The sequence below is a fragment of the Psittacula echo genome (assembly GCF_963264785.1).
Source record: "Psittacula echo genome assembly, chromosome: 5".
NCBI classification, from domain to species: Eukaryota; Metazoa; Chordata; class Aves; order Psittaciformes; family Psittacidae; genus Psittacula; species Psittacula echo.
The window spans coordinates 37,197,739-37,225,668 of record NC_137739.1 but is presented as its reverse complement, the minus strand read 5'-3'; the positions used below and the strand labels follow the sequence as shown (position 1 = coordinate 37,225,668).

Here is a 27,930-nt window from a genome sequence, read left to right as displayed (position 1 = left end):
AAGACAGCCACAGAGAGAGATGTGCTTTGCAGCGGAGGCAGTTCAGTGCCTACAGCTCCAGAAAGCAGTTTCTCACAAGCCTACACTGGAGTTTAGGAGCAAGAGCTTGGCTCCCCATCAGGATGGGTTAAGCAGCTAAACAGCTCTGAAAGTAAGTCAGTTGTGCCCCTCGTGTACTTGCAGAGCTTCAGGTCAGGCTGGCTTATCACCTGCTGAAAGGAGAGGAGCCAGCCTGGAGGGGAACAGGGCTGGAGGAGTCCCAGCACCTTCAAATACACACCCCACAAGTTTCTTGGACTTGAAGCAAAAGATGGGGGAAGCTTGAAAAACCACTGCCCTCAAACGGAAAATGGTGCCCATAGCTCCCAAGCAAGATAGTTGAAGCAAAGGGGAAACAAGGGGCTGGGGCAGGCAGGCAAGATACCCCCCGACAAGACATCCCAAGTGCCATCAGCCTCCCCTGCCTGCCTCTGCTGCGGCAGCCTCTGATGCCTTCCCCTTCCTTGCACAGCTGGAGGTGACACCCAGCACCTTTCCCTCCCTCCTCACCATCTCCAGCGAGGATGAATAGCCCAAGGGAGGGAGATATGGCTGGGATGGAGTGGCAGCCAGGATGGGGAGGATGGCTGGGATGGGGCGATGGCCGGGATGGGGCGATGGCCAGGATGGGGATAAGGAGAAGCAAACAGAGACCAAGGCATGAAGAAGAGGCAGCAGCTTCCAGAAGAGTTTTCTGGCTCAGTTTGTGTTGTAAGAAGGTTTTATGGTTTCCTCGTTCGCTTGTTTGTTTCTAGAAAAAGTGCCCAGAAGAGTCTCCTGTCCCCATGTTGGTCTGCCCAGAGGGAATGGGGGGAATATCTTTGTCGTCGACATGAGCTATAGAAGGAGCCACAGGCCTCAGATATTGCTTAGAAACTCGTATTTCAGATTTAAATACCATACACAGTAAAAATAGAGCTGAAAGTACCGCCCCACATTGTCTGCAAATCATTGCCAGAATGAACAGCTTCAATAAATTAAAAACAAAACAAAAAAATTGAAATATTATTTACGTCTCAATAAAAATTGCAGTAAAACCATTTACCTTTTCCTTTGTGTGTGTTTTCAGGTTGGTTTTCTTTTTCTTTATATTATATATAATATATATTTATATATGTATAGGGCTGCTCCAGTGCAGCATTTTTAGGATACTCAGCCAGAGAAACACAGGGAGCATGCTTAGTGCACCGGGATGCAGGGAAGGGGCAGATGTGGTCCCCTCCACAGGTGCTGTGCCCCATCCCTGCAGCCAGAATTGTGACCCCTGCCCCTTTCCGCTCCAATTTTACACCCAAATTTTGAGCGTGGGTCTCTGAGGGCGGGGAATCCGTGGGGATGGAGGGGAAGGCCCAGGGTGGGTGCAGGATGGACACTAAGCATCCACCGCTATGTTTCCTGACTCTCCAAAGACTCGCTCGCCTTTGTTTCTGTTTCAGCTCGTGCGCTCCCGAAAATGCACACGTGGGTATAAATACTCCCCCCCCATCCCCGCCGTCCCTGTCCCCTTCCCTCTCTCCCCAGCTTAAATATCCCCCCACCCCGTCCCCATCCCGCATCTCCAGGCGCCCCAGGTGTGTGTCAGGACACCTCGATGATCTCCATGCTGCCCGAAAAGCTGGACTGTTTGCTGATTTTGCCCAGCTCTTCTCGGGCCCTGCCCTCGGACATGGTCTCCTCGAATTCCATCTGGCAGCTCCTCCGCTTGAACTGCTTCTCAGCACCGGCCTCCTCATGCCAACTGTGCCGCCCGTCCCGCGGCTCAGCCCGCGCCTTGTCCCTCAATCGGATCTCGCAGCCACCCGCCACCCCGCCGCAGCCGAAGGGCGGTGTATACGGGCCGGCGCCGGCAAACAGGCTCCCGCCGCTACTGCTGGTGCTGCCAGGGTCCACTCCGAAGAACCAGCCGGCCTCGCTGGTCGGGGTGCCGGGGGACTCCAGGTGCACCCCACCCCAGGCGCTGGTGGCGGTGCTGGGAGCAGGGGCCGGCTGGCTGAGCCGCGGTGGCAGCCCGTCCTCTGCGCCGGGGCTCTTGCGTGCAGCGCAGGCGCCGCCAACGTTGAGGCTGAGCCCGTGCGCCGGTGAGCCGGCTGCGTGCCGGTGCTTTCGCCGCTGCCGCGCCTTGGCCTCCAGCAGGAGGTCCGGCCCGCTCGGCCGATCGGGGCTCTCTGCCCCCGGGGAGAAGGGGCTGAGGCTGCCAGGGCCAGAGGGGCTGTCCAGCTTGCAGAGTTTGGGGGCATCTCCAGGGCCGGGGGCTCCGGGGGGCTCCTGCCGCAGGCCTGGGGAATAGGCAGACTTGATGTCCAGGGAGAAGGAGCGTTTCAGGCGGTTGGTGTCCTGGATGCGCTCAGAGGAGAGGTGCAAGCCATTGAGCCCCTGCTGCAGGGTGGTGGGTGACAGGACCTTCGCAGTCCCGCCTTGCCGCTCAGGGTCACCATGGGGGGATGCCGAGCCAGTGCCTCTCGGCACCTCCTCGGCCTTCTCTGAGGTAGGTGGTGGGGGATGCCGGCTGCCCTCAGCCGCCTCTGCCAGGTCCTGCTGCACATCTCCCTCGCTCCGGTCACCCTTCGACTTCAGGGCCTTGAGGAGCTTCAGGCTCCTCTCATACTCCAGGAGCTGGCCCAGGAAGTTGAAGTTGGGTGAGATGGATGGGCGACGGTCCTTAACGAACCTGCCAAGAGGCACAGACAGCCCCAGTTGGTGTTTGGTCCTTCAGCAGGTCACCCCTATTCTTTCAGCCTCTTTGGGAAGAAGAGGCACCATCCAGGACCTTCTGAGCAGACCCTCCAAAGAAAGGAGCCTGGGGGAGCCACAGGGCCTCAGGATGCCCCAGGGTAGAGCTGGGACTGCCTCCCCCCTCCTTTTTACCTCTCCCAACCATTCCTCATTGCATGCATTTTATGAAGGGAGGTTTGGTTTGGTTTCACTGGGACACAGCCAAGGCAATACAGAGTTTCAAGGAGCCCTCACCCTCTCCTCCTGGCTCAGCCTACTTTCCTTCCCAGAAGTGAAGCATACCAGCATTACCCCTCTCTGCCCCACAGGGAAAACTCACCTGTAAGCGTCATCTGACGACATACCCATGGTCTTCATGATGTAAGCAATGGCAATGGTGGCTGAGCGGGAGATCCCGGCCAAGCAGTGCACAATCACCTGGCAGCTGGACACCTTGGCCTTGTCTGGAGCATGGCAGAGGAAACAGAGAGAAACGCATCTATGTGATCAGAGATGATGAGAGTAAAACGACTCTGGCCTCCCTCCCCAACCCTCAATCTCTTTGTGTGAAAGGACAAGTGTTGCTGGGAGTAAGACCACAGAGGACAGAAGGAGAGTCCAGGTTTTGGAGGCTGACAACTGGAATGTCTGCAACCATTGTAACAAAAGCTCACCAATGAACTCAATGGACTTGTCCAGCCAGGGAAGCAGCTTCTCACAGTAGTTGTCATTGACAGGAATGCGCATGAAGTGACTATCACAGATGAAGTCTGGCTTGGGACAGGAGTTGCTGGCATTGAGGACGTAGCTTATCCCATTCTGTGTCATCAAGTCCTGGTGGGAAAGAAGCGATCAAATAATCGGCTCAGTGCAGCCAGCACCGACTGTGGGAGATCTGCCTTGGCATGTACTCCCTGCCTTCTCCCATCCCAATACTTTCTCCTGTGGGTCTCCCGTTGCTCATTTGACCTAGTTGATGGTAGTATAGCAGAGACTAGCTGAGAAGGTTGCATCAATTTAGATGACACAGGTTTGAACCTCAGCAGATCTTTACTTTGGCCCAAGTAAAGGTAAGCAAGACCAAAGACACCTGGAAGGGGGTCCCAGAGAGGAAATACCAAGAACCCCATTATGAAAGGAATAGAAAAAACCAAGAAAGAAAATCAGTGAAAATTGTGGCCAAAAGTTTTGAAAGTATAAGCTGAGGGAGAGGAGGCATCTCATCAACAGAGCAGGGTGGTTCATTGGTAGCACCCTATGTTTACCAATGTCTACCGATGCCTGCTCCCACACCCCTCAGAAATGCATTGGGGGTTCTCATAGATTTGTTAGGTGTTCACAGTTGTATCACCTGTACAACTGGGGGCAGGTTGCTTATAAATAATGGAGGAATATCTGAGCTGCTGGGTCTCAGTCCCTGGTCACTATTCCAGGGAAGACCCAGAATTAAATGGGAGGAGAAAACATGCAGATAAAAGAGTCCTTCCACGCATCAGAGTGTGTGGATCTGCCATGTGGGATCTCTCCTTTGCAATGTGCTGGAGAAAAGATACGTCGCCCATCCATGGCCTCCGCACTTGACCCTGCTCTGCTGCCTATGAATAGAGCATCTTCTGGCCACATAGTGGAGATGGCAGAGAACACAGCTACAAAAGATGAACAAAACCCTCTGAGGAGGCAGGAAGGGAAGGAAACCATCAATTTCCCTGCCTGACATTGGCTCCTCAGAAGACCGCACTGGGATTTCAGCCCTGGCTCTCCAGCAGCCGATTCCTGCCCGTCCCAGCACGCTCTGCAGAGCCCGGCCTCGGCTCAGTGGAGCCAGCCCAGCTCCCGGGCTCACATTCTTGTAATTTTTCTCTTTCATTTCCTTTTACTCCCTGTATATAATTTCTCTCTCCCTCCTTTCTGTCTTTAACCCCCCCCAGTCCCAGCATAATGGTCTGTCTTCCCCGTTGCCAGCCCTGGGCGAGGACACCCGGCTGGCTCCCTCCTGCCTGCAGTAGGCAAATGCCTGGCATCATTTTACCTACAATTCCTCTTTCTTCTCGCTGCTATTTTTCCTTTAAACAAAAATCCTTCCCTGGCGAGACATCACAGCACAGCCCTTCCAGCACCTTTAAAAAGGCACTGTCCCTCTTTTTTCCTCTTCTCCCACAGCAAAACTTTGCTTGTTCTGGTGCCGTCTGAACAAGCCCCTGCCCATGGCCAGAGCTTGCCCATCCCCACATTGCTGCGGCTGAAGACTTTGACCACTCAGTATAAAACGACTCATCCTGTGACCACTCTCCCCAGTTCTGCTGGGCAATGCCTATGCAATCCCTGCCTTCAGCCTCCTGATAGGTTCAAACCGATGATGCATGGCCCTCCCACCAGGTAGGAAAGGAATCCTTAATGCTCTCACCCCTCTGCATGGCTGGCTGCCCTCCTAGATGGGACAGGGCAGTGTGTTCCCTCAACAGGGCCGTACCTTGTTCAGGACATCTTTCTGTGAGCCCAAGTAGAGATGTGGCAGGATGCGTGTGGGGCCGACATTGGCCACGGGCAAGCATGGCTGGGAGATGCTCATCGGCAGGATGGCAGCTGGCTTCCCCTCACAGAGTCCTGGGAAGCAGGAAGAGAAGGTAGCAAAGCCTCCTGTGGAGAAAATGGGGACATTGAGCTTGTAGCAGTGAGGCTGAGACCAAAAGTACCTGGCAACCCAAGGCCCGGGCTGGGGACAGAGCAGTGATAACCCTGCAACACTAAGAACAGAGCCTTGAGGAGCAAAAAGCCACAAGCCGTCGCTAATCTGTGCGAATATGTTGTGATTACTGTGCCACACATATGGAGAAAGGAATGGAGACCCAGCTTTGATTTTTCCTGCTGCAGCTGGATATTAATGCACATGTGGGGCATCCATCACCCACCCTGCTCTTCATCCACTTCATTCAGACAACTGACAAGAAGAGGAAGTCCTTTTCTTAGCTGCCTACTACTCTCAGGACAACCAGAGTTGCCAGGGCAGGATGACAACAAGCAAGCTCACTGAGGTGCAAAGCTCCCCGGGTTGGGAGGTCAGCCCAAGCCTTGCCACAACAGCTACATTTACACGCTGTGGTTTCTGAGAGATGCTCCCTCTGCACAGCCCTGCCAAGCCCATGACTTCCATCACATCAAACGGGACCAGCACATCAGAACCTGCATGCCATTGCCTTTTTTCACACTCTGACCTTACTGCATGTGGCAGCAAGCAGCGCCTGATTTACTGCACCAAGCTGCTGGGCAGTCATAGTCAGCTTGAGTATCTCAAAGCCCAATATTGAGAGAAAACCCCCAGCTGGGGCTGTGGTAGTTGGCATCTGATAGCCAGAACTATTGCCATGATGTCTGGCACTGTCAAAAGCACAGCCTAACTGTGGATAAGTCTGCCTGAAAGCCAGTCCCCAGCTCAATCGGAAAGAGCACTGACCTGAGCAGGGCATCAAGTGTTGCCCTGCCTGCACCTGCGGGCAGCTTGTGAAGGTGGAAGGCCCTCAGTGCTGTTGTATATCTTATGTGGTTGCGTTAAGGCCACTGGTGATCCTGATTTGCTCTCACTCACTGATCCCATTCTCCAGGGTAGAGCTGGGTCTGTCTAGTGGTGGCCCAGCTCCACTCCCAGCTTGGTGCAATGGAGAGGACCTTGGGTTGTATCAGCCCAGTCTCCCTTAGGTTTTCCTACTCATGTGAGTGAGCAGATGCAGCTTGACATCACCCAAAAAGCAGAGACTTTGGGTCTTTGACTGTCAGAGGGACCAGTATGCCCCTCTGAGATCCTTCTGAAAGTCCAAGTCTCTGGACTCAGCACCACGGGAATCCCTGGCCCATATCTATCGCTAACAAGACCTTTTAATGAGCTTTTGGTGATGAACTTTCCATTCAGTCTCTCTCCCCTTTGAAAGCAGGGCAGCCTTGGCACATTCTCAAGTTCCCTTCTCCAGCACCTTGCCAGCATCTCTGCTGATCCTCCTGGAGCACCTTCCTAGCTACTGGTGTGGCATGACTGTTGCTGCAGATAACCCACCTCACATATTTGGGAGGTGAAGGTGATGGATAAGCCAGAGCAGTGCACAAAATTGTGCTTACACCACCTGGAAATATCCAAGGTCCTCCATCTCATCAGCTCCTGGTGTCAGCTCCCACTGGCCCAGGAGGAAGGTGTCCTTAAACCAACCTCTTTCCTTCCCTCTCTTATGTTTTCCTGGCTGGCAGCTAACAGCTCTCAGCTTCCAAACCTGCCCAAGCCAGGAGGGGTAGAGTTAAAGCACCTTATCTTCTCCAGCACTTCCTTTTCTCTGGCTCCCTCTGAAATGACATCACCTCTCAACTGGGACATTATATCAGAGCGAAAGCAGGAGGCCCAGTGCAGGTGCGGCGCAGCTCCAGTTACTGCTCATCCCTGCGCTGTGTCCCCATTGCCAAGGAGCGCAAATCACCGGCCACAGCCCTGCGTGGACACGTGTGACCTCCCTGCGTCGTTCCACCCTTGAACACATGCTGCTGATCCCTGGGGGATGCTCAAGTACAGCTTTCTTCAGCTTTCGCACACGGCGTCTAGTGGGGCACAGATTTAACCCCTGGACTCATGCAAAACAAAATGGGAATTTTTCTGAAGGAATGCAGTGCATTTTTGGGGAGGAGGGTGCATGTGAGCACAGCTCCAGGGATCAGTGCCTGCTCTGGTCCCCAGGTCTCCAGCCTCTCGTGCTCGCTGTTCCATTCAAGAGCTGCCTGGGGCCGTGTACAGCTTTATATCACTCTTTAAAAGCCGGGAGCGTGGGATGATCTCATAGCTAAAGCAGGTCAGGGCATGCCACTATCTCCCCCTTGCCGGCACTCGCCTGACAGCAGATCCTCTCCCAGCCCTGCCCGGGGAAATCCAGGCAGGGGCAGAGTGGGGCTACGAATCAGGTGGCGATGTTTGCAAAGAGCGGCAGCAGCATCCTCTGCTGCTGTGCCTGTCCCGGCATGCTGCCAGCAAGCAGAGGACGCCAGCACCTGAAATGATGCCCATTGCTTGCCCCACTTGTCCCAAGCAAAGCTTCTAGCCTGTGTCTGGAAGCCCAGGCATGCTCCCATCCTGCCTGTCCTCATTTCCCCCGTGCTTGCAGCTGCTGAGGGCAGCCTGGGCTTGGGGGAAACCCTAGAGATGGGTACCCAACACCATCCCAACCTTGAAGCAATGCCTACCCCACCCCATGCCGGCTGCTCCAGCATGCCTTTCATTTTTAGAAAGCAAGGCAACTCTTCAAAACAATCCCAAAGGCAGTGAATGTCCCTGGCTGGGCTCCAGCTGATATCTGGGCTTTCCCCCCTCCCTGGGCCATGGATCCCAGCTTTTGCTGGGAGAGAGCAGCAGAGCCCCACAGGGTGAGGAGCTGGTGCAGCACGGGTCTTCCTCATCTTTCCTCATTTATTCACAGTGCTGGTGCCAGGAGCACCATTTCTCTTGGCATGTGGGGAATTAAGCCCAGGAAGGATTTGTATCTGATGCTGGTGGGTGCTTGGGGCTCACTGGTTTCTTCCTGATGCTTCTGTCAAGCCTGACAAGGGCTGCTCCTATGCAGCATGGCCCAGTGTCCTGCTCATGGCTTCAGCACTCCTGAGGGCTCTCAAAGCTATTCCCTTGGAAAACCCAATGTCTTCCTGCCTCCTGCAATTATCTGAGGCAGAGGTGGGTCCCGGGAGAGGGGGAAAGTTTGGGCACAGGGAACCAGGCCAGAAATGGGGACACCTTCACTGCTCCTGCTGAAGATGGAGGAAGAGAGAGCCAAGAACCAGCATCACGCAGATCTCTGGGAGGGCTGGGGGGTGAAAATAACTCCTCAGCTTTGGGGGGTTCATTCATCAGTGCCCCCAGAGACATAAAAACCCTTAGTGGTGTCCAGCTCAAGGTGGGGCTGAAGGCAAACACAGCTTTCGGGAGGAAGGGAGAGCTGTCACCGCCCCCCCCCCCCAGAGGAAACCAAGGCACAGGGTGTTGCAACTTAGTGCCAGAAGAGTGCGAGAACTGAAACTTTGAAGAATAGAGATGTGGGACATCTCTGCTGCCTTTGCTATCACCTTCAGGTGGTCTCTGGGAACATCCAGCTCATGTCTGGGACACTGACAATACCTAGGCATCACCCATCACCTGCAAGTTGCCCTGTTCCCTTCTCTGCCAAGGAAAGGCAGCAATGGTGGTACAGGGAGGGTGACACAGAAGATCCTGGCTAGGGACAGGGATGTGGTGTGGCATCATTTTCCTCCTGGTGTTAATCCCCAGCTTTGGGGACTTACAATCCACTGAGCTGCACAGGATGTTAGAGGAGATGCTGCTGGGGATAAAAGGCAGGTGTAGAGCACATTAAGCAGGGCTATCCCAGTTACCTGCTGCTCCCTGCACCAAGGCCATCTTCCAAAGCTAGAAGCATAAAGTGGAAACAGGGAAATGATGGGACTTAAAACCCTTCTCAGGTCTTGGTTTGACAGCTGCAGACTGCCCATTCATGTCCAGCCCCATGCACTCGCCTACTTCAGAGTCCCTTCAAACAACCCAACAGCTCTTGCCTCTATCCTGCACCCTGACAATTGCAAAAAGCTGCGAAAGGGCTGCCCGAGGCACCTGATTCACCTAAATCCTTTCTTCAGGCGAGCCTTTGAACAGCACCAGCCCCATCAGTCTCCTAAATTCCACCCCACCGCAAACACACTGAGCACCTGGGACATGCCCCATTTGCCAGCCTCTCATGTGCATCCTGGAGTAAATCCAACCAAAAGCCCCCCCAGCAGGAAACAGGGAAGAAGAAGAGACATGTCACCCCACTGTGCCATCAGTCTGTGGCAACGCGGAACAAGCCCAGCTGGAGCTGCAAACCTTCCCTGGGCCAGCAGCCACTGCACCCCACCTCCTCAACCCCAGCTCTCACACCAGGAGCAGGCAGAGCTGGCAGCTGGGGGGTATTAAAGCAGTTTATAGCCCACCCTCATTGCTCCTATAAATGAGTGTTAAAGAGCAGCAGCTGGGACTGCTTCCCCATGCAGGTGCATGAGCCTTTCCCGCAGCACGTGGCCCCACGGGTGGGTTTTGTGCCTGTGTTGGCGCTGGAGACCCTCAGCCTCACTGAAGCTCCTGGTAGCCCAGGGGGCTGTGCGGGGCTGAGCTCTGCCCAGCTCTCATTAAAATGCCTGTGGTGGCTGGGAGCGGCTGCCAGGGCGGCACGTGGCGAGGGGCAGTGGGGCATGCAAGCAAGCACGCGCCTCGGCTGCCGCAGGAGCAGCCGCCATGCCAGCACGGCTGCCCCACCGCTGTGCCGGTGAGGATGATGCCTGGCTGCCCCCTCCCCAGCACCCCAGCCCCATGGGGACACCTCTGTCCCCCACCGTTAAAACCACCGTGCTGAACTGAGGAACGGCAGGAGATGATGAAAGCCAGGGTGGGCTGCGAAACCACAGCCCTCGCCTGCAGTCTGCTCAGCCTTGGCAAGGCACCGAGCCCGAGCATTCAGCCAAGCATCTCTGCGGCAGGTTGAATTGAAGGAAAGCAAGTGGAGGGGCCAGGCACGCCACATGTCAACCCCCAGAGCCGCTGGGAAAACCCTTCTTTGGGAAACGCCGTATCCCTGGCTCTGGTGCTGGGTGGGAGCTAAGCCGGGTGGTGTGATGCAACACTACTCACTGCACCCCGGGAAGCTCCGGGTCGTTGTCAGCACTTCCCGCTGCCTGGGACGTTTCTGAGTTTTCCCCCGCCTCCATCTTCGCTGTTCCCCTCTCGGAGCTGCAGCCTCCTTTGCTTTTCCCCGGTCCCGCCTGCGATGACTTCCCACCCGGCTAGGTAAAACCCCGGTGCTCCACTGGCTGCCCAACTCGTCCTCTCCTAACTGATGCTCTTCTACTTCCGCCTTTCTCAGCGCACTGGAGAGAGATGGCCGGTGCTCCCCGAGTCCCCGTCCCCCCACACTCCCCTGCCCAGCCCCTGTGCTCTCCCCCACCCCGGGTTTCACCCTCCCTTCAATCGGTACCGAATTTCATCACCCCACTGCTGATTCCTCTTTTTTTTCCTTTACCAAGCAGTGGGGATGAGAAAGCCGATTGATCAGCCCTATTATGGATTCATGTGAATTCCCCATTGGTCACCACAAACAGCCTCTGCTCATCTGCTGCTACATTACCCCGCCGCCTCCCAACCTGCACCAGTCCCTCCGAGCCTCGCAGGCCGGTCCCAGCCATCACCCCCTCTTCCCGTTCTTCCAAACGTCCGGAAAATGCCCTTAAAAAAAAAAAAAAAAAAAAAAGGAAAAGAGGCAGGAAGGAAGCCCTCTACCCACACGGCCAGGACACGCTCCCCGAGCTGCTGGGCTTGATTTTCCTCTGGTGACTGTGCCTGCTTTGGACCAGCCTGACTTGTTCTAAGTAAAGAAAAATGTGTCATTTCCAGGAGTGACTTATTACTAATGACACCATCACTGGGTTATGTGCTTCATGCCACAAAAACCTGTCAAGCACTTTTAGCAGGCTCCCATTTTAAGTGGTGATGGAAGGGGAAGTTTCTTGATTCAACCCTTTGGTAATCTAGGTCATTCCAGGCTCGGCATATTTTTAAGTTGCTCCAATTAATATCCCCTTCCTCCGCTTGCCCTTCACCCTGACACTGGCGAATGGAAACTCTGCAAACCCCTTTTCTTAACGAAATCCCCCGAAGATGGGCAGGCAGCAATCGCGCTAGTGAAGCGAAATGGCTTCGTCGGGCAGCGCCCGGCGCGGGCAGCAGCGCAGCGCTCTCGCAGCCCATCGCTTCTGGCATCCCGTCCTCGCCGTCCCCCGTGCCCGGGGTGCAGACGCCGTGACCCCTCCAAACCGGCGCCCGCGGGAGTGGAGTTGCTGGCGGCAGAGCCTGCCCCGGCTTCCGCAGCCTTCCTCCTCCCCGGCTCCGTCCGCGCCCTCGCCAAGCTTGCCTGGATGGAGAAAGGCTCAGAGAGAAAGGACCCCGGAATGGTCCCTCAGGTCCCGGCCAGGCAGCCTCTCCGGACCCCACACCAGGTGGGAAAGCTGCGTAACGTCCTGCTGCAGATGCCTCTGCCCGTTGCAGGCAGCCTCTCACCTGCCTGAAGGAGCTGCCCCCCTCGTGCAGCTCCTTTCCTGCTGCTGCCTCCAGGACCAGGCTAGCTGCCTCCGCAACCGCTCCCGCACACTGCCCGCGCCTGGGAGCTGGCGATCGCTCCCGCTCCACTCGTCTCATTCCTCATTCTCCCCGCTCTCCTCCATCTCCCCGCTCGCCAGCTGCCTGCGCTCTTTGTATCGCCAGCCATCGCGCTCCGCTCCCGGCCGGCCGCAACGATCTCCGTCCTCGGGCAAAGCAGGGATCAGGCGGAGCCGCCCCCTCTTCCCCCTCCGTCCCCATCGGAAGGAAAGGAGCCGTCCCGGCTGACAAACCTCTCATGTCCCTGCTCTCCTTCATCCTCCGCACCCTTATTTTCAGCTTCATCTGCCTCTCGCGCATGTCTGTCCAGAGCTGGTCCTCGGAAGGAGCGATCATTACATCCACGGGCATCCAGGCAGCTGGGCTGCGGGGGCACCTCTTGCCTCAGCAAAACAACAGCTGGTGGGCAAACAAAATGCTAAAAAGATCCCCCAAATGCCCCCTGCGGCAGAGCACCGCCAGCCCCCGGCTCCAGCCTTCAGCCTGAGCAAACGGAAAACATTAAAGGAACAAAAATAATAAACTCGAGCGGGGTAGGGGACCCGGCGCAACCCCTTTCCCCGGCTGCCCTGTTCCTCGCCTCTCGCTCCCTGCGTGCGCGGCTACCGCTCCAGCCGGAATGAGCTCAGCCCGTGAGCAACAGCTCCGCTGAGCCATCCATCCCTCCGCCGCCGCGCTCACAGCGCGTCCGTAGCGCGCTCATAGCTAACGGGTCAGGCATGCGGCCGCATTCCTTACTCAGCACACAGACACGCAGGAGAACGCCGGGCCTGACATATGCTTCGCTCCCTGCTTAAAGGCGCAACCGCGATTTTTTCGCCCGTCCTAAGGCCCCCTCAACCCCCCCGGGGAGAGCAGCCGCGGCAGGAGATGGATGGCTGCACCACGCCGGATTTGGCCCCGCGGAGTTAATTTGGGGACAGGGCCTTGGAGGAAGGAAGTTAATGCCCACACCTCATTTTAGCACCAGCCAGAGCGATGTGTGATCAAATCCCTACAACAAAGGAGGGTTGCGGCACCACTCCCCATCCCTGCCCCCTGTCTGGTGCAGGCACCCCACTGCTGCTCCTGGAAGGATCAACGTGCAGCCCCTAGGGCACGTTTAACTCTGAACTCCAGCGCTAGGAAGGGCGATGACATGATCTGTTTCCTAAGGGGGAAACTGAGGCACAAAAAGTTAAACAACTTCTCCTGGGTTCTCTGCTGCAGGACAGAGCTGGGGACCAGACAGCAGGTCCTTAATCACTAGTTCATCTTTCCTCTTGTGGCCTCCACTGAGAGCATCACCCAGGAGGGTTGCTCATCCTGGAATGGTTTCAAACAGCTGGAGGTGAATGGGCCTCAACAGCTGGTGGGGAAAGGTGCTGGCACTGGGCTGCTCACTTTTGCACGGCCATGTCAGATGTAATTATCTGCCCTCTCCCAGCAGAGCAGGACCATAGTCTGAAGGAGATGCACTCTCCGCCAAAGCCTTCTCACGTGCAAAGGTCTGACAAGAGGGGTTATGTAGTAATGGGCTCTCCCAGTCCTGCTGCGATCTGTCCATCAGTGATGGCTTGTGAAGCAGGTGGGGCTCATCGGTTTTCTTCTTTACATTTGTCCTGGGGGAAAGAATTACTTGTCCCCCTGCTTCCCACCCGTGGGACTCCTTAGTATGTCTTCACGCAGCTCCTTATGAGTTTATTGGTTTGAGCCAAGGCCTCCAGAAAATCATTCAAGATTATAGTAAGTGCAGGAGCAGGGGGAGGAGGGGGGCCGTGTATTGTGCCTTTGAAAATCTGAAGCTTTATGGGCTGAAAAAACCCAGGCTGAGCCATATGTGAGTGACTTCAGTGTTTTTCCTTTGAATGACATCACATGAGATGAGGTCATTGGCATTAACTAAGTGCTCTACCCTCCCCCTCCCCACCCGAGTGGAGCCAGCCTCTTAACGAGCCTTGTTGTTGTAACAAATATGGTTTGATTATTATCAGATGTGGGTCAGAGGTTGGATAAAATTCAAAGCGTGCTCCAACTAGGCTGGAAGAGAGAGGAGCAGTCTTCCCCAAGAGCCATGCTCGGGAAGTGGCTCCCACGGCAGCTTCTTAAGGGGCTGTTGTCCCTGACATCTGCAATCTCTGTCCGTGTGAGGAAGGGTTCATGATGCTGGTGGCCAGTGCCAATAGCTTCCAGCAATGGAGATGCCTCCATCTCCTGCTCCTGTACCAGCGGTGCTCTCTACGCATGCTGGAGGGCAATTTGGCTGCAACCCTCTCTGATGGCTGCAGTTGAGGCAGTGTTGGGTTGTGCAAGGGCAGTGGCTGGCCAGCTGCTCTGTGCCAGCCAAGAAGGATGCTGCAGGAAGCACACAGTGAAGGAGGAGGTGTAATCACCAATCTGCCCCGATCCGGAAGTGCACAAGCATGCATTTGCCTTCCCTCGCTGCCCTATGTTGCCTGACTCCTTCAGGCTTGCAAAAGCCCTCAATACAAGTCATTTTGGTACTGGCAGGTTCCTTTAGGATGTGTTTGGACTGAGTTTTCAGTTCAGGGCTACTGGGAGCCCCAGCTAGTGAGCTGGGCACAACGCCATCAAGCAGCCCCTCATGCAAGAGGCTCACACCATGGTGTTCCACATCACTCTCGCCCTCAGCAAAAGGCGACTGAACACAGGTAGTCAGCAATCCCCTTCCTACGCCAGTGTGAGGTCCGTGGAGATGCTGCCTGCAGGCATAATTTCCCAGGCACCATTCTCCTCCCTGCTCTCTCCACATCTTCTTCACCCTTTTGCCAGGACCAGGGTGGGGGTTGGGAGCTGGTGTTGGGGTAAGCTGGCAAGTAAAGAGATGAAAGGCAATGTCCATAGAGTGGAAATACACCCCACACCTCAGCTGCTGCCCCTTGGCCCTTTTCCCCATGTGCTCCTCCTGGCCAGGCTGTCTCCCATTCTGCCTCCAGCCCCTGTTTATGAGACAGAGGTGCATGACCTAGAGAAAAATCCCAGCCTCGCTGGCCCCACTTTGCTCTCCTTACCACAGCACTCACTGGAAAAACATCTGCTGCAATGGGTCAGAGAGTCTCATGCAACCCACCTGCAGAGCAGGAGCACAAGAAGCCCCTCTTCAGCACCTATGTACCTACATCATGACAGTGCCTATAGCCTGGCAGGAACGCAGGGGAGCAGTGGTTCCTCTCTCCACCCAGTGCCAGGACCTTGCAATAATTGCCAGCGCTGACCTTTTGCAAGAGTGCAGCATAGGCCCAGGGAAAGGGGGAGGCAGAGGAGGGGAGGCAGGTTTCTCAAAAGGAAGGAAACCATAACTGGGCAGCAGCTCCTGCCCACTGGGATCTCTTACTGGGGAAGTTGCCTTCCTCCTGTCGGCTATCCAGAAATGAGAAACATAATTACACGGCGGTTTTGTAAGTCTTGGCAACCAGAGCGCTGCTCTTCCCTGAGCCCCTTCTCTTCCATCCCTCTCTGCCTTCACCCCTTTTGCTTGCCTTTCCTGGGTCCGATGGTAAAAAACGCAGCTGGAGGGGGAGGGGAAGCTCCTTGAGGTAATTATAGAATCGGGAAAACAAGTTGTCTGACGACAGTGTTGCTAAACAGGGAGGTTTAGAGCATAGGTCTGGAATACAATCAGCTCGCACATACATGACCTGGCTTAACCCCTGCCAGAGATGCAGCCGCTGGTCCCACTGGGGCCAAAGTCCTCCCAGGCATCTCCTGGTCGTGGCAGAGGGTAGGAAGAGGGCACCTTACTCTGACACCACGCCCCGAGCCACAGAGACAGACAGGGAGCACTCCCTAGGGCCACCGCTGGGCTGGGTGGCCGGGGTTGGATGCCAGCATGCACTGGATGGGGGCTGGAGGGTGAGAAAACACAGCCCTGCCCTGGCCAAAGTGGTCCCAGATGGCTTTGCTGCAGGAAAGAGAGCAAGTGCTCAGTGCCACAGACCCAGGGATGCTTTGTGTCAGTGGGAGGGAGGTTTGGAGAGTTACCTAAGCCTCCAGGACTGTAAAAATCACAAATCTTGGCGTTACCATTTGATTTTTAAAGAAGTGCCTCTCTCACTAGGCTGGCCACAGTGCCCTACCTCAAGCCCTCCAGACAGTCAAAAGGAAAGCATCACCACAGGTAATCCCCCTGTGCCCCACAACCTGCAGCCTGAGAAAAGCCAGGCATAACCCTCTCCACAGCGCTTCTTACCCTTCTTCCCTTCCTGAGCATCATGCAGGATGAAGAACAACAAGGATCCCCATTCACATTATTTGCACAGCTTGATCTTCAAAACTCCCAAATCTGGGAGAAGCAAGAAATTGAGAGTCCCATGTGAACATTCTGTCCCATCTCCTCTCACCACTGTGCCTTCCTTATTCATGCCCACACTTCCAACAGCTGAGAACGTGTTTGTTTCAGTTCATCATAGTACATTATGGGATGGAGATGTCCACGGGTGGGCAGGGTTTTTGTGGGGGGTTCAGAGGCAGTAATTAGACTTTAGAGAAAAACTTGCGGGTACATCTGATGGATTCATGCCAGTAAGTCCACAAGTGGTCTTCAACCTCAGCACCACAAGGGTACCTGAATTAGCCCTAATGCTTGATTTATGTGTGCATATTCAGGCTCATGCACCAAGTTCAGGGTCTGCTGGAGGCAGAGGACAAAGTCCACCAGCTCGTGCATCTTACACATGCTATGTCCCCAGGAGACATACTCGCATATGAAAGTTGTCAGATGAAATCATGATGCTGTCCAGACGGGGAGATGAGGAAGGTGACCATCAAATAACCAGCTGCAATGGGGTCCTACTTCCCCATTCCCATCACACAGCTTCTGACTAACAACCAAAGTGTGGGTGCTCAGGGTATTTTCTTCCTTAGGTTTTAGATAATATTTTTCTTACATCAAGTTTGTATGGATTCCTTGATCCTGGTTCTGGGTCCTGCTAAGCTTTTAGCTTCAGCATCAGCCAGGACAAGCTTTGCAGATTCATTTGTACTTTTGCTGCCTTTCAGATGCACACAGATTCTCCAGCCCCTGGGATTCTGCCCAAAAGCAAGCCTCCTCTGCTCTGCCCTGCCCTGCCCGTGTGCTGCTTTTGCACCTGCCTAACTTGGCTTTCTTCATATATCTTCTCTTTTCCTCTAAACCAGCTCCAGCCCAACATGTTTCAAGCAGAGCAGGCAGCAAGAGAGATGTGATGCTGGCATGTGGCTTCCCACTGACATGACATGCAAAAGCATCACTGTATTCTCAACCAAGGATGAGCAAAGTGACATTCATCTGCCCTAATGATTAACCTCTTTTTAGGACTCTCCCTATGCAGGGGAAAAAAAAAAAAAAGTGCTTTTTCTTTTATTTTTTTTTTTTATTAAAATCATTTGTCCTCGAGTCTTCATTTCTAAAATAATTCCAGCCAGTGCTGAACCCACTCATGCCTGGGCAGCCCAAGTGTCAGCTCCTGTGATGGAAATCCCCTTTCCTTTTTCACTACTTTATTTTGTCTGCTCTCAAGTCACCTCCCTTTGGTAGATTCCCTTGAAATCTCCCAAATCTCAGCCCTCTCCGGATCACCACTGGCATACAATTACAGCTCTCCCTGGCTGTGCTGGATGGCCGGGCTGGAGAGGGCCTGGGTGATGGCCAGCGCTGCTGAGGAGGATGGCGAGTGGAGGGCTGGGAGGGATTTCTTGCTGATGATATTGTCACATTCTTTCCGAATCCTGGGAGTAAACAGACGCTCCAAATTTAGAAAGAACAGGACTGGAAAATTTAAACATTCCTTGAAGAATTGGTACAAGGGGGGGTACAAGGGGGCTGAAGATGATCTCACACGTGCTCCCAAGCCAGATGAAAAACTCATGACTCTAGTTCAGAAAGCAAGTGAGGGGCCTGTTTCAGGTCAGAGAATGATATCGCAATGATCAATCTCCCCTGGCACATGAAACCGCAGTCTAAAGAACCTCTGCTGTGCAAGGAGAGTCTCAAACCCAGCAGTCCAGGCTGCTGGTCACACTGCCACCCCGCTGTCCTCTCCAGGTGGCATATGGCTTTGGGCACAGAAGAGGGGAGCCCAGCACTCAGCCCAAGAACACGATGGAGGATGGATGCCTGAGCATCATCTGGATGAGCGTCCCAAGCCCTCAGCTGTCACTTTTAGCCATTGAATGAGAGTAAAGGAGAATCTCCCCACCCTCCAATGCAGCTGGACAAATGGAGAGGAGCTGGTGAAGTTCAGCACCCAGCAGCTCAGCTCCATGCTTTGGCTCTGGCCAGGCTCCAATACAAGAGCTGGCATGTGGGAGTCGTCAGGGAGTGATGGAGCCAGACCGCTGCTGTTGCTGCTGCTTCATAAACAGATAATGGCTGTTAATAAAATCCAAGTGGGTGTTTGCAAAGGGGAAGAAGGGGGTAAAAAAGCCAAGTGAAAAAAAAAAAAAAAAAAAAGGAAAAAAAAAAAAAAGAAAAAATAGCAGGCAAAAAAAAAAAAAAAAAGGCAAAAAAGCAAGGGTTTGTGCTGAAGTAAACAAAGGTTAAAGAACAGTCAGGCTCCTGCAGGAATAGCAGAGCTGGGCTGGGAGGGAGGGGGCATTACGTAATGCAGGAAAAATGTTGGCTCCATTCAGTTTTCCACCACTTCATGTGATGTCAGGAAAACCATATAAATCAACAGTCTTTCTGCTCCCACGGATGGAGGGCAGCAAGCAGCACTATTTATACTTACACAATTAGAGAAAAAAAAAAAAAAAAGGGGAAAAAAGAAGAGAAGCTGATGATTTCCAAGACTGAGAATAATTGACTCAGGTTCCTCCTTCCCAGCCTGCTGGAATCGCTGCTTCTGAGCTGTTAACCCTTGAGGGGTCCCTGCCACTGCTCCTCATGCCTAGTTCCTCTGGTCCTCACCCACCAGCCTCCATCAGCTACTTCAAGGGTCTCAAGGATGGTGGGCTGGACTTGAGCAGGAATGGCCGAGCAAGGCATTTGCACGAGATGGGGACAGCAAGGAATGGATGTGTGTCACTTTGCCTGGGTTGATGAGAGCTGGGGAGCACGGAGGGGATGCATATGTGGCTGCCACACCAGACTGGGGACACTCAGGATGGGGTTCCCTGAGGTGCTGGCATCCATTTAGGGGCAGGCTGAGATTTCAGGATAGAACCCTGAAATTTCAGCAGCCCTTGCCAGGCCAACTCCCCACTGGGGTCACAAGTCACCTCCAGGGAGGACCCAGGCACTTCTTTTGGGACACAGGATGGGTTGGGGTGAGACAAGGTGCCTGAGCCTGGAGTGGGTAGACCAAGGGGTTAAACCCCACGAGGGAGAGGGGTCAGAATCAGACCCAGCCCAAATATCCTGCCCTAGAGCTCTCAAGCCCTGCAGAGCTGCCTCTGAAACAACACGTCTGCTGCCCACAGCACAGGCAGGAGGAAGCTGCGCCTGTCGGACAGCGTGCCCAGCCTTCCCCGGATACTCTCTGCAGCCTCTTCCAGTCACCATTTCCATGTAAAACGCCACCACCATGACCCAGTGTTCTACATTTCGGTTCCCGGTTTTACCACAGCAGGCTGTGCTCCTGCAGCACTTTTACTTAGGGAGGTTTAAGCTTTTGCATGGCACCCAGCACAGCTGCACTCCTGCTCGGGCGTCTGGGCTTCAGCAGCCCAGAGGGATGGAAATTGCTGCCCTGAAGACAGAGTATGTGTATGCCCAAGAAAGGTTCAGGTTTGCTCATGGAGGCTCTATGGTGGTGATGCTGATGGCAAGGGGGGTGGCACACTGCTGATGCTGACCCAGCACGGGGCATGCCATGCATGCTGTTGGGTTGCACCAGTACTGTGGGGGGCCCTCAAGCCTCCCCTTGCTTTCCCATGGAACAGAAAGCTCCCAGGCTTTCAAAGCCACCTCACCCAGCTCCATCCCTGCCTCAGGAGGACTCGGGGATGGGGGTTTGCAGCCAGCACGCAGTGCTGCCCCTTGCCCAGCCCTGGGAAAGTGGCAGCAGGTTGTGGGGTGCTGGGGTCATGCAAAGGTTGTTTCCTGACCCGTCCTGGTGACTAAGCAGGTTCCTTTCCAGATGTGACTGAATCCAACTTCTCCTTCTCCCGCACCATGCTCCAAGCCATATCCTTGTTTATGCCACAGCAACCTTGGAGCCACAGGCACTGCTGCTGGGCCAGGCCAAGGGCTGCCATAGCAAGCTCATGGTGGCATCTTCCAGCACGGGCCTCAGCCAAGCTCCTGCAGCCTGGGCCATGTTAATCAGCTTTACTGTGATTTCATGAAGTCCCTGCTTGCTTTTGAAACCCTCAAACTGGGAGGTTTATACCACTATTTCTCTTCTCTGTTCTCCCCACCACAACGCAGCTGCTCTAATCCAGCAGCACTTACCCATGCCTCGCACAGGCAAGGTTCCTTGAATGTCACTTGCTTGTGCCACCTTCCCCATCACAACTACCCCTTCGAAGGGTCTGTTACACTGCTGGATTGGCCGGAACAGCAGCGCCCTCCATCCCTGTGATGCCTTGGGAACACGGAGGTCAGTACCCTCCGTGTGAGCCCCAAGGCAGTACCCAACCGCCATAGGATGAGGATGGGCTTGGGGAACAGAGGTGATCCCCATCTCTGCTTTTGGCAGTATCTAGGAGCTTGGTTGAGCTCAGCAGGGCCAAGTGGCAGCGCCTGCCGACCCCTCTACAGGCAGCAAGCTCAGAGCTGGAAAGCCAGCCAGCCAGGAAGATGTCCCAGCCATGGGGAATTAAAGGCAGCTTTAACTCGCCCTTCAGCAGCTCTCTGCCTCTTTCTGCTCCTCTCTGCTGGGTTGGAGTGTTTCATTCATCGGTTGCCTGCCTTCCATTTCACTATGCAGAAGGACTGTAATTAGGGCAGCGCGTGCCTCCTCCTGCCTGTGCGCTCACGCCTGGAATGCACCATCTCCAGCAGACCTTGACTCACTCAGTGATGACCCTCTGCCCCTGCCCTCTTTCCCCTTCCCTCTCCCAGCACATCCATGGATTTCCTTTCCAGCCTTCCCTTTAACAGCAGCAAGAGGGAGCAGAACACCTGAACCAGATCTGGCCCTTGGCACTTTGACCAGGGATGAAGCAGTGTAACAATGGCAGAATTAAGGTGTCTGGATCTATGCCGTCGCGATCACCACATAGCCTCTTCTCTTGCTGCACCCTGGCTGGTGGGTGCGGTGGTGGGGAGCTAGACGGTGCAAGGAACGAACGCACAGGGAGGACCAAACAATCCAGCGTGGGTTGAGCCTCCTTGGTCTGCGTGCAGGGCTGCCCTCCACCGCCACAGCCACCGGTGGCCAGGGAAGCAGGTGCACATGGACATGTGCGGCCACAGCTCCGTAACTCCGGACGTAGGGCAAGAGTGCCAGCTGGAGCGGTAGCCCAGGGCTCCTACCTGTAAGGATGGAGACACTGTGGAAACAGCTATCCAGCTTGCCCAGGAGGATGGAGAGGAAGCTGTCAGCAGCCAAGCCGGTCACGTCCCGCGTGCTCTGGTCGTAGACCACCACGTCTTGGTGCTCCTCCGCCTCCACCTGCAGGGGAACAGTGAAAACCGGGCATCAGAGAAATAGGCTGAGTGCTGAGGGTGCTGCTGCCCACACTGCCATGGGAAGCAAAGCTGAATTTAGCAGTCACACAAGCAGATCACAGCTCTACGCCATCCCCACAAGCTGGCTTTTGATCACCACATGAAGGGTCCAGGCAGACTGGAACTCTGCTTCACGACCACAAGCAAGTGTGTCAGTACAGTTGCCTGCTGGAGTAGCTCCAGTGATGGCAAGAACTTCTGAGCATCCTAACCTGAAATAGGGTCACTCCTCCCCATTGCCCACCTTCAGCTTGCCATTACTTAAGTGCATCCCAGAAGTCACTGTGACTTCTTCCACCACCTCCTCCCCACCCAGCCTTTGCCTTCAGATACTCCTCCGCGGCCTGGCTGGTGTCACGAGGATTTGGGGGTGGTTCTGCAGGCAGGGGTGCTCCCAGAACAGCCCTCATGCTGTGGCTGGAGCAAATGGGTCTCTTCAGGCCTCAGCCTGGAGACACTGTCCGGCACAGTGACACCTCTGTAGGCACTACCCCTCTGGAAGCTCAACCCAAACCTGCAGATCATCCTTGAGGGCTGAAGGAGTTCTTCTTTAGCTCAGTGGATGTTCAGGGGATGCTCTTTCTTCCTTTTATAATGCGTGGCAGGGCTTGTACACTGTAGAGATATACTGCGGAGAGGGAAAGGAGCTCCTGGGATGCTCTCATGTGACGTTACACACCACAGGCAGCACCCAGCCCTACTGCCTGATGCTGCAGTCTCTGGGGTAGGTGAGATGGTGGGGTACCCTGAAGGCATGCAGCTGTCTGCAGGCAGGAGTCCCCCCATGCCTGGTAATTGCTAGATTGCAGCAAGAGCACCCAAAGTGCAGCCAACCATTCCTACACCTACATGAAGATCCATGCATTAAAAGAAGGCAAAAATCCTCACATAGGCATGGCTCAGTGCATCTGCTGAATGCAGATGGCATATACCTGCCTTCTGAGGGCCTGCCCTCACAGACAGCAGGGTAAGTCACATCCTTCACACTGTGGGAGGAGGAGGCAGCAGCAGGCAGGGAAGCAGGGTCTGTGCACCTGAGCCGCTGTCTTCTCCAGCTTGTGCTGGAGCTGCCCAGTGCCTACCCCCTGCATGGCCCTCTCCAAAATCTCCTTAGGAGACCACTCGAACTAGGAACCACTCACAGGTACCCACCTCCTTTTGCTGTCTCATTGCCTTGCCCTATCTTACTACCAGAGCAGATTCACTCGGGATTGCTGTCAGTATTAATGCTGCTTTCACACCCTGCTGCAGGTGCTTCCCTGCTCACAACGTGAGCGCCATCCAAATAAAACTGCAGGGCGCACTGATTTAGCTGAGCTCATCACGTCTCCTCGCCGCAGCAGAAGGACAGTCCCGCATTGGCAGAAATCCCTGCTGGGGCACCATGCGCAGCTCTGCATTAGGAAGGGGGAAGCTCAAGGGAGCCGCATGTCTCCATCCCCGTACCAGGAGCTGGAGAGCAAAACTGGCCCTGCAGGTCAGTGGGAAGGTGGGAGGGTTGAAAAGGCAGCAGCAGGCTGAGAGGGAAGGGAAAAGGACACATGAATTTTAAAATAAGACACTAAAAAATGACTGAATCCACCTGGAGGCACGCCAGCTGAGGATCTATACCAGCATCTCTGCCTCCCCCATTCCTGAAGCAGGACTTTCACAGGAGGCTATCCAAGCACAGCTGGAGGGAAACACGGTAGCTGCTGAGCCAGCTCTGAGCCCCAAGACTGCCAGTCCTTAACAGGGCCACTATCCCTTCATGCCCCCCCTAGCACACCGTTAGCATGTCCCCAAAACCTAGTCCCCTTCCTGAAGCCCCAAGTTAACAAAAGCATCTCCCCTAAAAGCACAGTGAGCTGGGGACTGAGCAGCGGTAGGGCAGGGGCTCATCCCGGCGGCACGGTCCAGGCCAGGGTGGCTGCAGGGGAGATAGCAGCTCTGGCCAAGCAGAATTATCCCACAATAGGATTTAGTGTTCCTTCCACATGGGGAGGCTTTGTTTGGGCCATTACTGCATGGTTGCTGAGCAACGGCAGAGATGTGCGACACGGTTTACATCTTATTAAAGTTATAAGGTTTCACTCAATGTAAATGCCAAACAAGTGCTGGCCTCGCATGGCCTGGCTGCAGAAAATAAATACCCTGCTTGCTGAGGCGAGAATGCCTGCAAGATGGTCCTGAGGAGCCGTCATGGAGCACGCAAGGAGCTCACACTGTTGTCACGGCTCCTTGTCACAAAGAGAAATGAGAGAGAAATGTTTAATCAGGTCCCCATGGTCTCTCATTAACTTTACACACTCCTGACACCAGGGGAAGGTTCAGCTCCATCTCTGGCCTTAAATATTCAGAGGTTGAAAGCTAAGAGAGGCAGAGGAGGATGGCAAACCTGAAGAGATGCTCAGGGTCAGATTCCTGATTCTGCCAGGTGCTAACATAGGGCAGAAGCACAGCTGACAACAGAGGAGTCCTTCTGAGGAGCAGCACTTCGGTGGTGGGAGCCCTCCCATGGGGGTTCAGGACTGCCCATGTCTTGAACTCCCATCACCCATCACCCCAAGACTGCTGAAGTAACCAAATCCCCAGGAGTCACTCTCCAGAAAGGGTTCCCACGTTCAGACAGCAAGTGGCCACGGCGCAGCATGTCTTTTGGCCCCAAGCAGATGTTGACTAGGGCTTGCAAGCACTCGCATGCCTTTAAAAAGCTGCCAGCCCACCCACTGCTGGAGATACCCCAAAGCACCTCCCCAGGGACAAGCCTCCTGCCTGCCAGCATCTCAGCTGGGGGCTGTGGCCAGCCTGGAGCCAACAGCCCCAATCAAACACCAGCTAAAACCATCCATTGCCTTTGCACCAAGCCCAGTGTTCCCTATCACCCTCTTCAGCTCTGGTTGGACATGTGGTGCCGGGCACTGGGTGGTTCAACACAGTCCTCGTCCCTGCTCCACCTTTCCCTGGCTGCCAAGCAGGGATCGTGATGCTCTTCAGGTGATCTAGGCTAAGATAAGAGCAAGCTATCCTGATTATCCCAATTGCTACCAACATCTCAGTCACATATTGTTTCAAAACACAGTGAATCACCCCACTGAAATAACAGGGCTTCCATCAACATAAAGAGCAGCCAGGCACACGGCTCAAAAATAAGCTCCAGCTTCCCCTCAAGCAAAACAGCTGCTTGCAGAGCCATGCTCCTAATGCAAATACATAAATATTCCAATCGCCCAAAGGGACCCTTGTCATGCCTCAAACCATGGCTGTAGCTGCTCCAGAGATAGCTACGTTTCAGGAAGCAAGAGGCCGAGAGGTAGAAAGACTTTCCAGGGGGATCTTGAAGAAGTGAAAATTTCAACATCTCCCTCAAGAAATGCGAGTGAAAACCCCAAGCAGGAATTTCCCATAACCTCTGCCCCTGAAACTGTACTGAGGAGCCGAATTATTCCAGTTGTTATTGGAATTTATTATTGGGAGCGTTTATTATTGTCAGTATTGAAAGAAGGGTCCAAAATCAAAATCAGAACATTATGTTGGTACCAACTTTGTGTGGAGGGAGACTATTGCTAACTGGGAAATGAATTGTTGCTGCAGTATTTCCCAGCTAAGGCACCATGGGAAGATGGTGCACGATGGGGCTCGGGGAGTGGTGGCTTAGCTATGCCCATAATTGTAGGCATATTTCATTGGAAAAAAGAAAGGGATTTTTATTTTCCCTATTTATTCGTTCTTACCAAATGGCCCTTCCCTTTCCTTGCACCAAAAAAGCCAGGAGCTGCTGTTATCCCACAGCATCACTCCAAACAGAAGCATGGTTAATGGTACCCTTCCTTAACAGCAGTATGGAAAAGAGGGGTGTGAACACTGGGAAAGGCAAATTAGACAAATGCTGTCATCCCCCCTGCCTGCAAGCAAGTGGGAACAGCGGAGGGGAGAGCCAGGTGGGGTTGTCCAAAAGCTGTCTTTGCTCTGGGCAGATGAGGAGGAGCAGGGCAAGGTGGGGGCTCAGGACTGCCCTTTCCCTGCCCGGGCAGGCCCACGTCGCTGCCAGCCGCCTTTGTCTCGGCAGCCCCGGCTGGCCGGGAGCAGGAAACAGGAGGAGGGCGGGAGGCCCGTCAGGAGGAATAATGGGGCCGGACAATCGCACCACTGATGTCACCCTTCCTGCCATCTGCTCCCAACGCCAGCCGTGCCCCTGCCCCTCCGACTTTGCCCCACCACCTTCCCTAGCCCTGGTGTGGGGAGCCAGGGGTAGAGCAGGCCAGAGATGGCAGGTGAAGGCAGGGTATGATACAGGGTAATGGAGATCTAAACCAGCTTTCAGCATCCCCCTCTGAGGGTCTATGCACCTTGAGCAGCAGATCTTATGGATTACTGGGGGCCCCAAAATACATCTACAACCCAAGTGTCTGAAATCAGAGGCATGGGGGAAAGAGAAAGGGGGAGAGGAGAGTTCATCACACCAAAATACAAACTTGCAGGTGCGTAATGAGAAGCCTTGGGCATCCAAAGCCGTGGCCACCACACCTCCTTTATGCCAGGTGAGGATATGGCTGCAACCCCCCTGGATCCCACTTCAGCTTCCCAGGGCAAGTGGCTTAACCTCACAGGGGTGTCCTGAGGCTCAAGTAATTCCCAGGCTGCATGCACTGGGAGAGCCAGCGCTTGAGTGGCAGCAGGGGCAGGTGGCCTCCTGCCTGCGGATGCGCCGGGAGAGATTTCAGCTGTACCAAAAAGAACTAGAAAAGGAAAAATCCATGAATTAAAGACAGAGGCAATGCCTCTCCTCCGCTCCCCCTAGCATCCCTGGTTATAATCACATCCACAGCCGGTACCTGGACCATTACACAATGATCCAGGAGCGGGAAGGAGGCGTTTGCTGATTCTATGAGGACAGAACAGGGACCACTAAGACAGACCAGTCAACCACTCTGGGAGCCACTGCTCCTCTGCAGCTCGTAGGCTGCAGGGTTGAAGGTGGACAGCATCAGCTAACGTTAACTCTTCCATGCTTTCCGCTTCCCCATCATCCTCCTCTTCTTCCCCCCCTTGCGCATTGCCTTTGCTGCTGCTGCTGCTCCACGTGATGTGACGGCGGCCACTGCAGAGGTGACCCTCGCTGGGAGGAAGGCAGCAGCACTGCTCTCCTCCTACCTCACGCAAAACTGATTATTCTGCTTTATTCCCTGGGGATTTAAGAGCAGCTAAAGCCGTTCAGAAATCAGTCTCTGCAATCCCCTCCAAATCGCCCAGCGCAGAGCATCACCGCAGCAGATTGATGCGAGCCTGGCCCCCCCGCGCTGCGAGTCCCCTTCATCCCAGCAGGGTGATGTCACCGGCAGCCAATGCGGGCAGCAGTGGCTCCGTGGGGCGGCGGGGGGGGGGGACACGCCACAGATGGCTCCAGCTGGGCCCAGCATTTGATTAATCGCCTGAATTACCCTCGCTTTGCCATAAAATCGCAAGGCAGGAGGGGGGAATGGTAAAAGCGAGCTGACAGGAGGGTGGGCTGCAACGGAAAACCAACCTCCGGCACCCACCGGCACAGGCCTCCAGCAGCATCTCAGTGGAGGGCAGGGCCCAGGCTATGGCACTGCGGGGGCACCCTGGCCAGGGCTCCAGCCCAGCTCCGTGGCTCAGAGCCACCTCTATTATTTAACCAGGAGCGATAGAGGAGCCTGTGAGAGATAATATGCCATGACACCGGATAAGAGCTTCTGGCGTCACAGGGGAGGAGGATTACATGTCCCTGAATGGAGTTAGAGATGACAGAGGGGCGGGGAAGAGTTTTCAGCAGGGGATTAAGCTTACAGCTCCAGGAAGGCTTTGGGGAGTTGTTTGCTGGCGTAGGACAACTCTGAAGGCTGATATACCTGTTAGACTTGCCCAGGGAGGACTCCTGGAGCCACGTCACCGGGGTGGGAGCAATGAGCAGGTCCTGAAGGACAGCCCTGTGGCTTCATGAGCTCACACTCCAACTCCCCAAAGGGCACCAGAGAGATGCTAGCAGATACTGGTGTCAAGGGACGGAGGAGGATGGTGTACATACCAGGCATAGCCATTGCATACCATGTAGCCAGCCCTTAAGCCAGTCTGCATCCCACCCCCACCCTGCCCTTTTCTACTGGGAAGAGGGGTACAAGCATCCACGTGGAAAGGTGAGGGACAGACTCCCTACCTTCATCTTGGAGGCAGGCTGGATGAGTTCTGTGATGGAGACCTTGTCCTGCTGGAGCCTCCTCTTGACGAGCTTGGAGCAGCAGATGTTGACAGAGCTGAGGACGTGCCAGGAGTTGTACTCCACAAAGGAGCGGCTGTCAATGACCAGGGTGCCCTCTGCTCCGTTCCGCAGGAGGCTGGCCAGCTTCTTCGGGTCCATCACCTTGCGTGGGAGCCTGTCCCCAGCCAT

At 54.8% G+C, this 27,930-nt stretch overlaps 1 protein-coding gene across 1 annotated transcript; it reads right to left on the bottom strand.

The window, feature by feature from the left end:
* Positions 1 to 1,617: 1,617 nt before the first annotated feature.
* Positions 1,618 to 27,930, bottom strand: DUSP8 (dual specificity phosphatase 8; the record flags this gene model as incomplete). Its single annotated transcript, XM_080618427.1, has 6 exons — positions 1,618 to 2,707; positions 3,092 to 3,215; positions 3,426 to 3,585; positions 5,222 to 5,388; positions 21,348 to 21,486; positions 27,700 to 27,930. 6 exons carry the CDS (start codon positions 27,928 to 27,930, stop codon positions 1,618 to 1,620), a joined length of 1,911 nt encoding a protein of 636 aa, XP_080474553.1.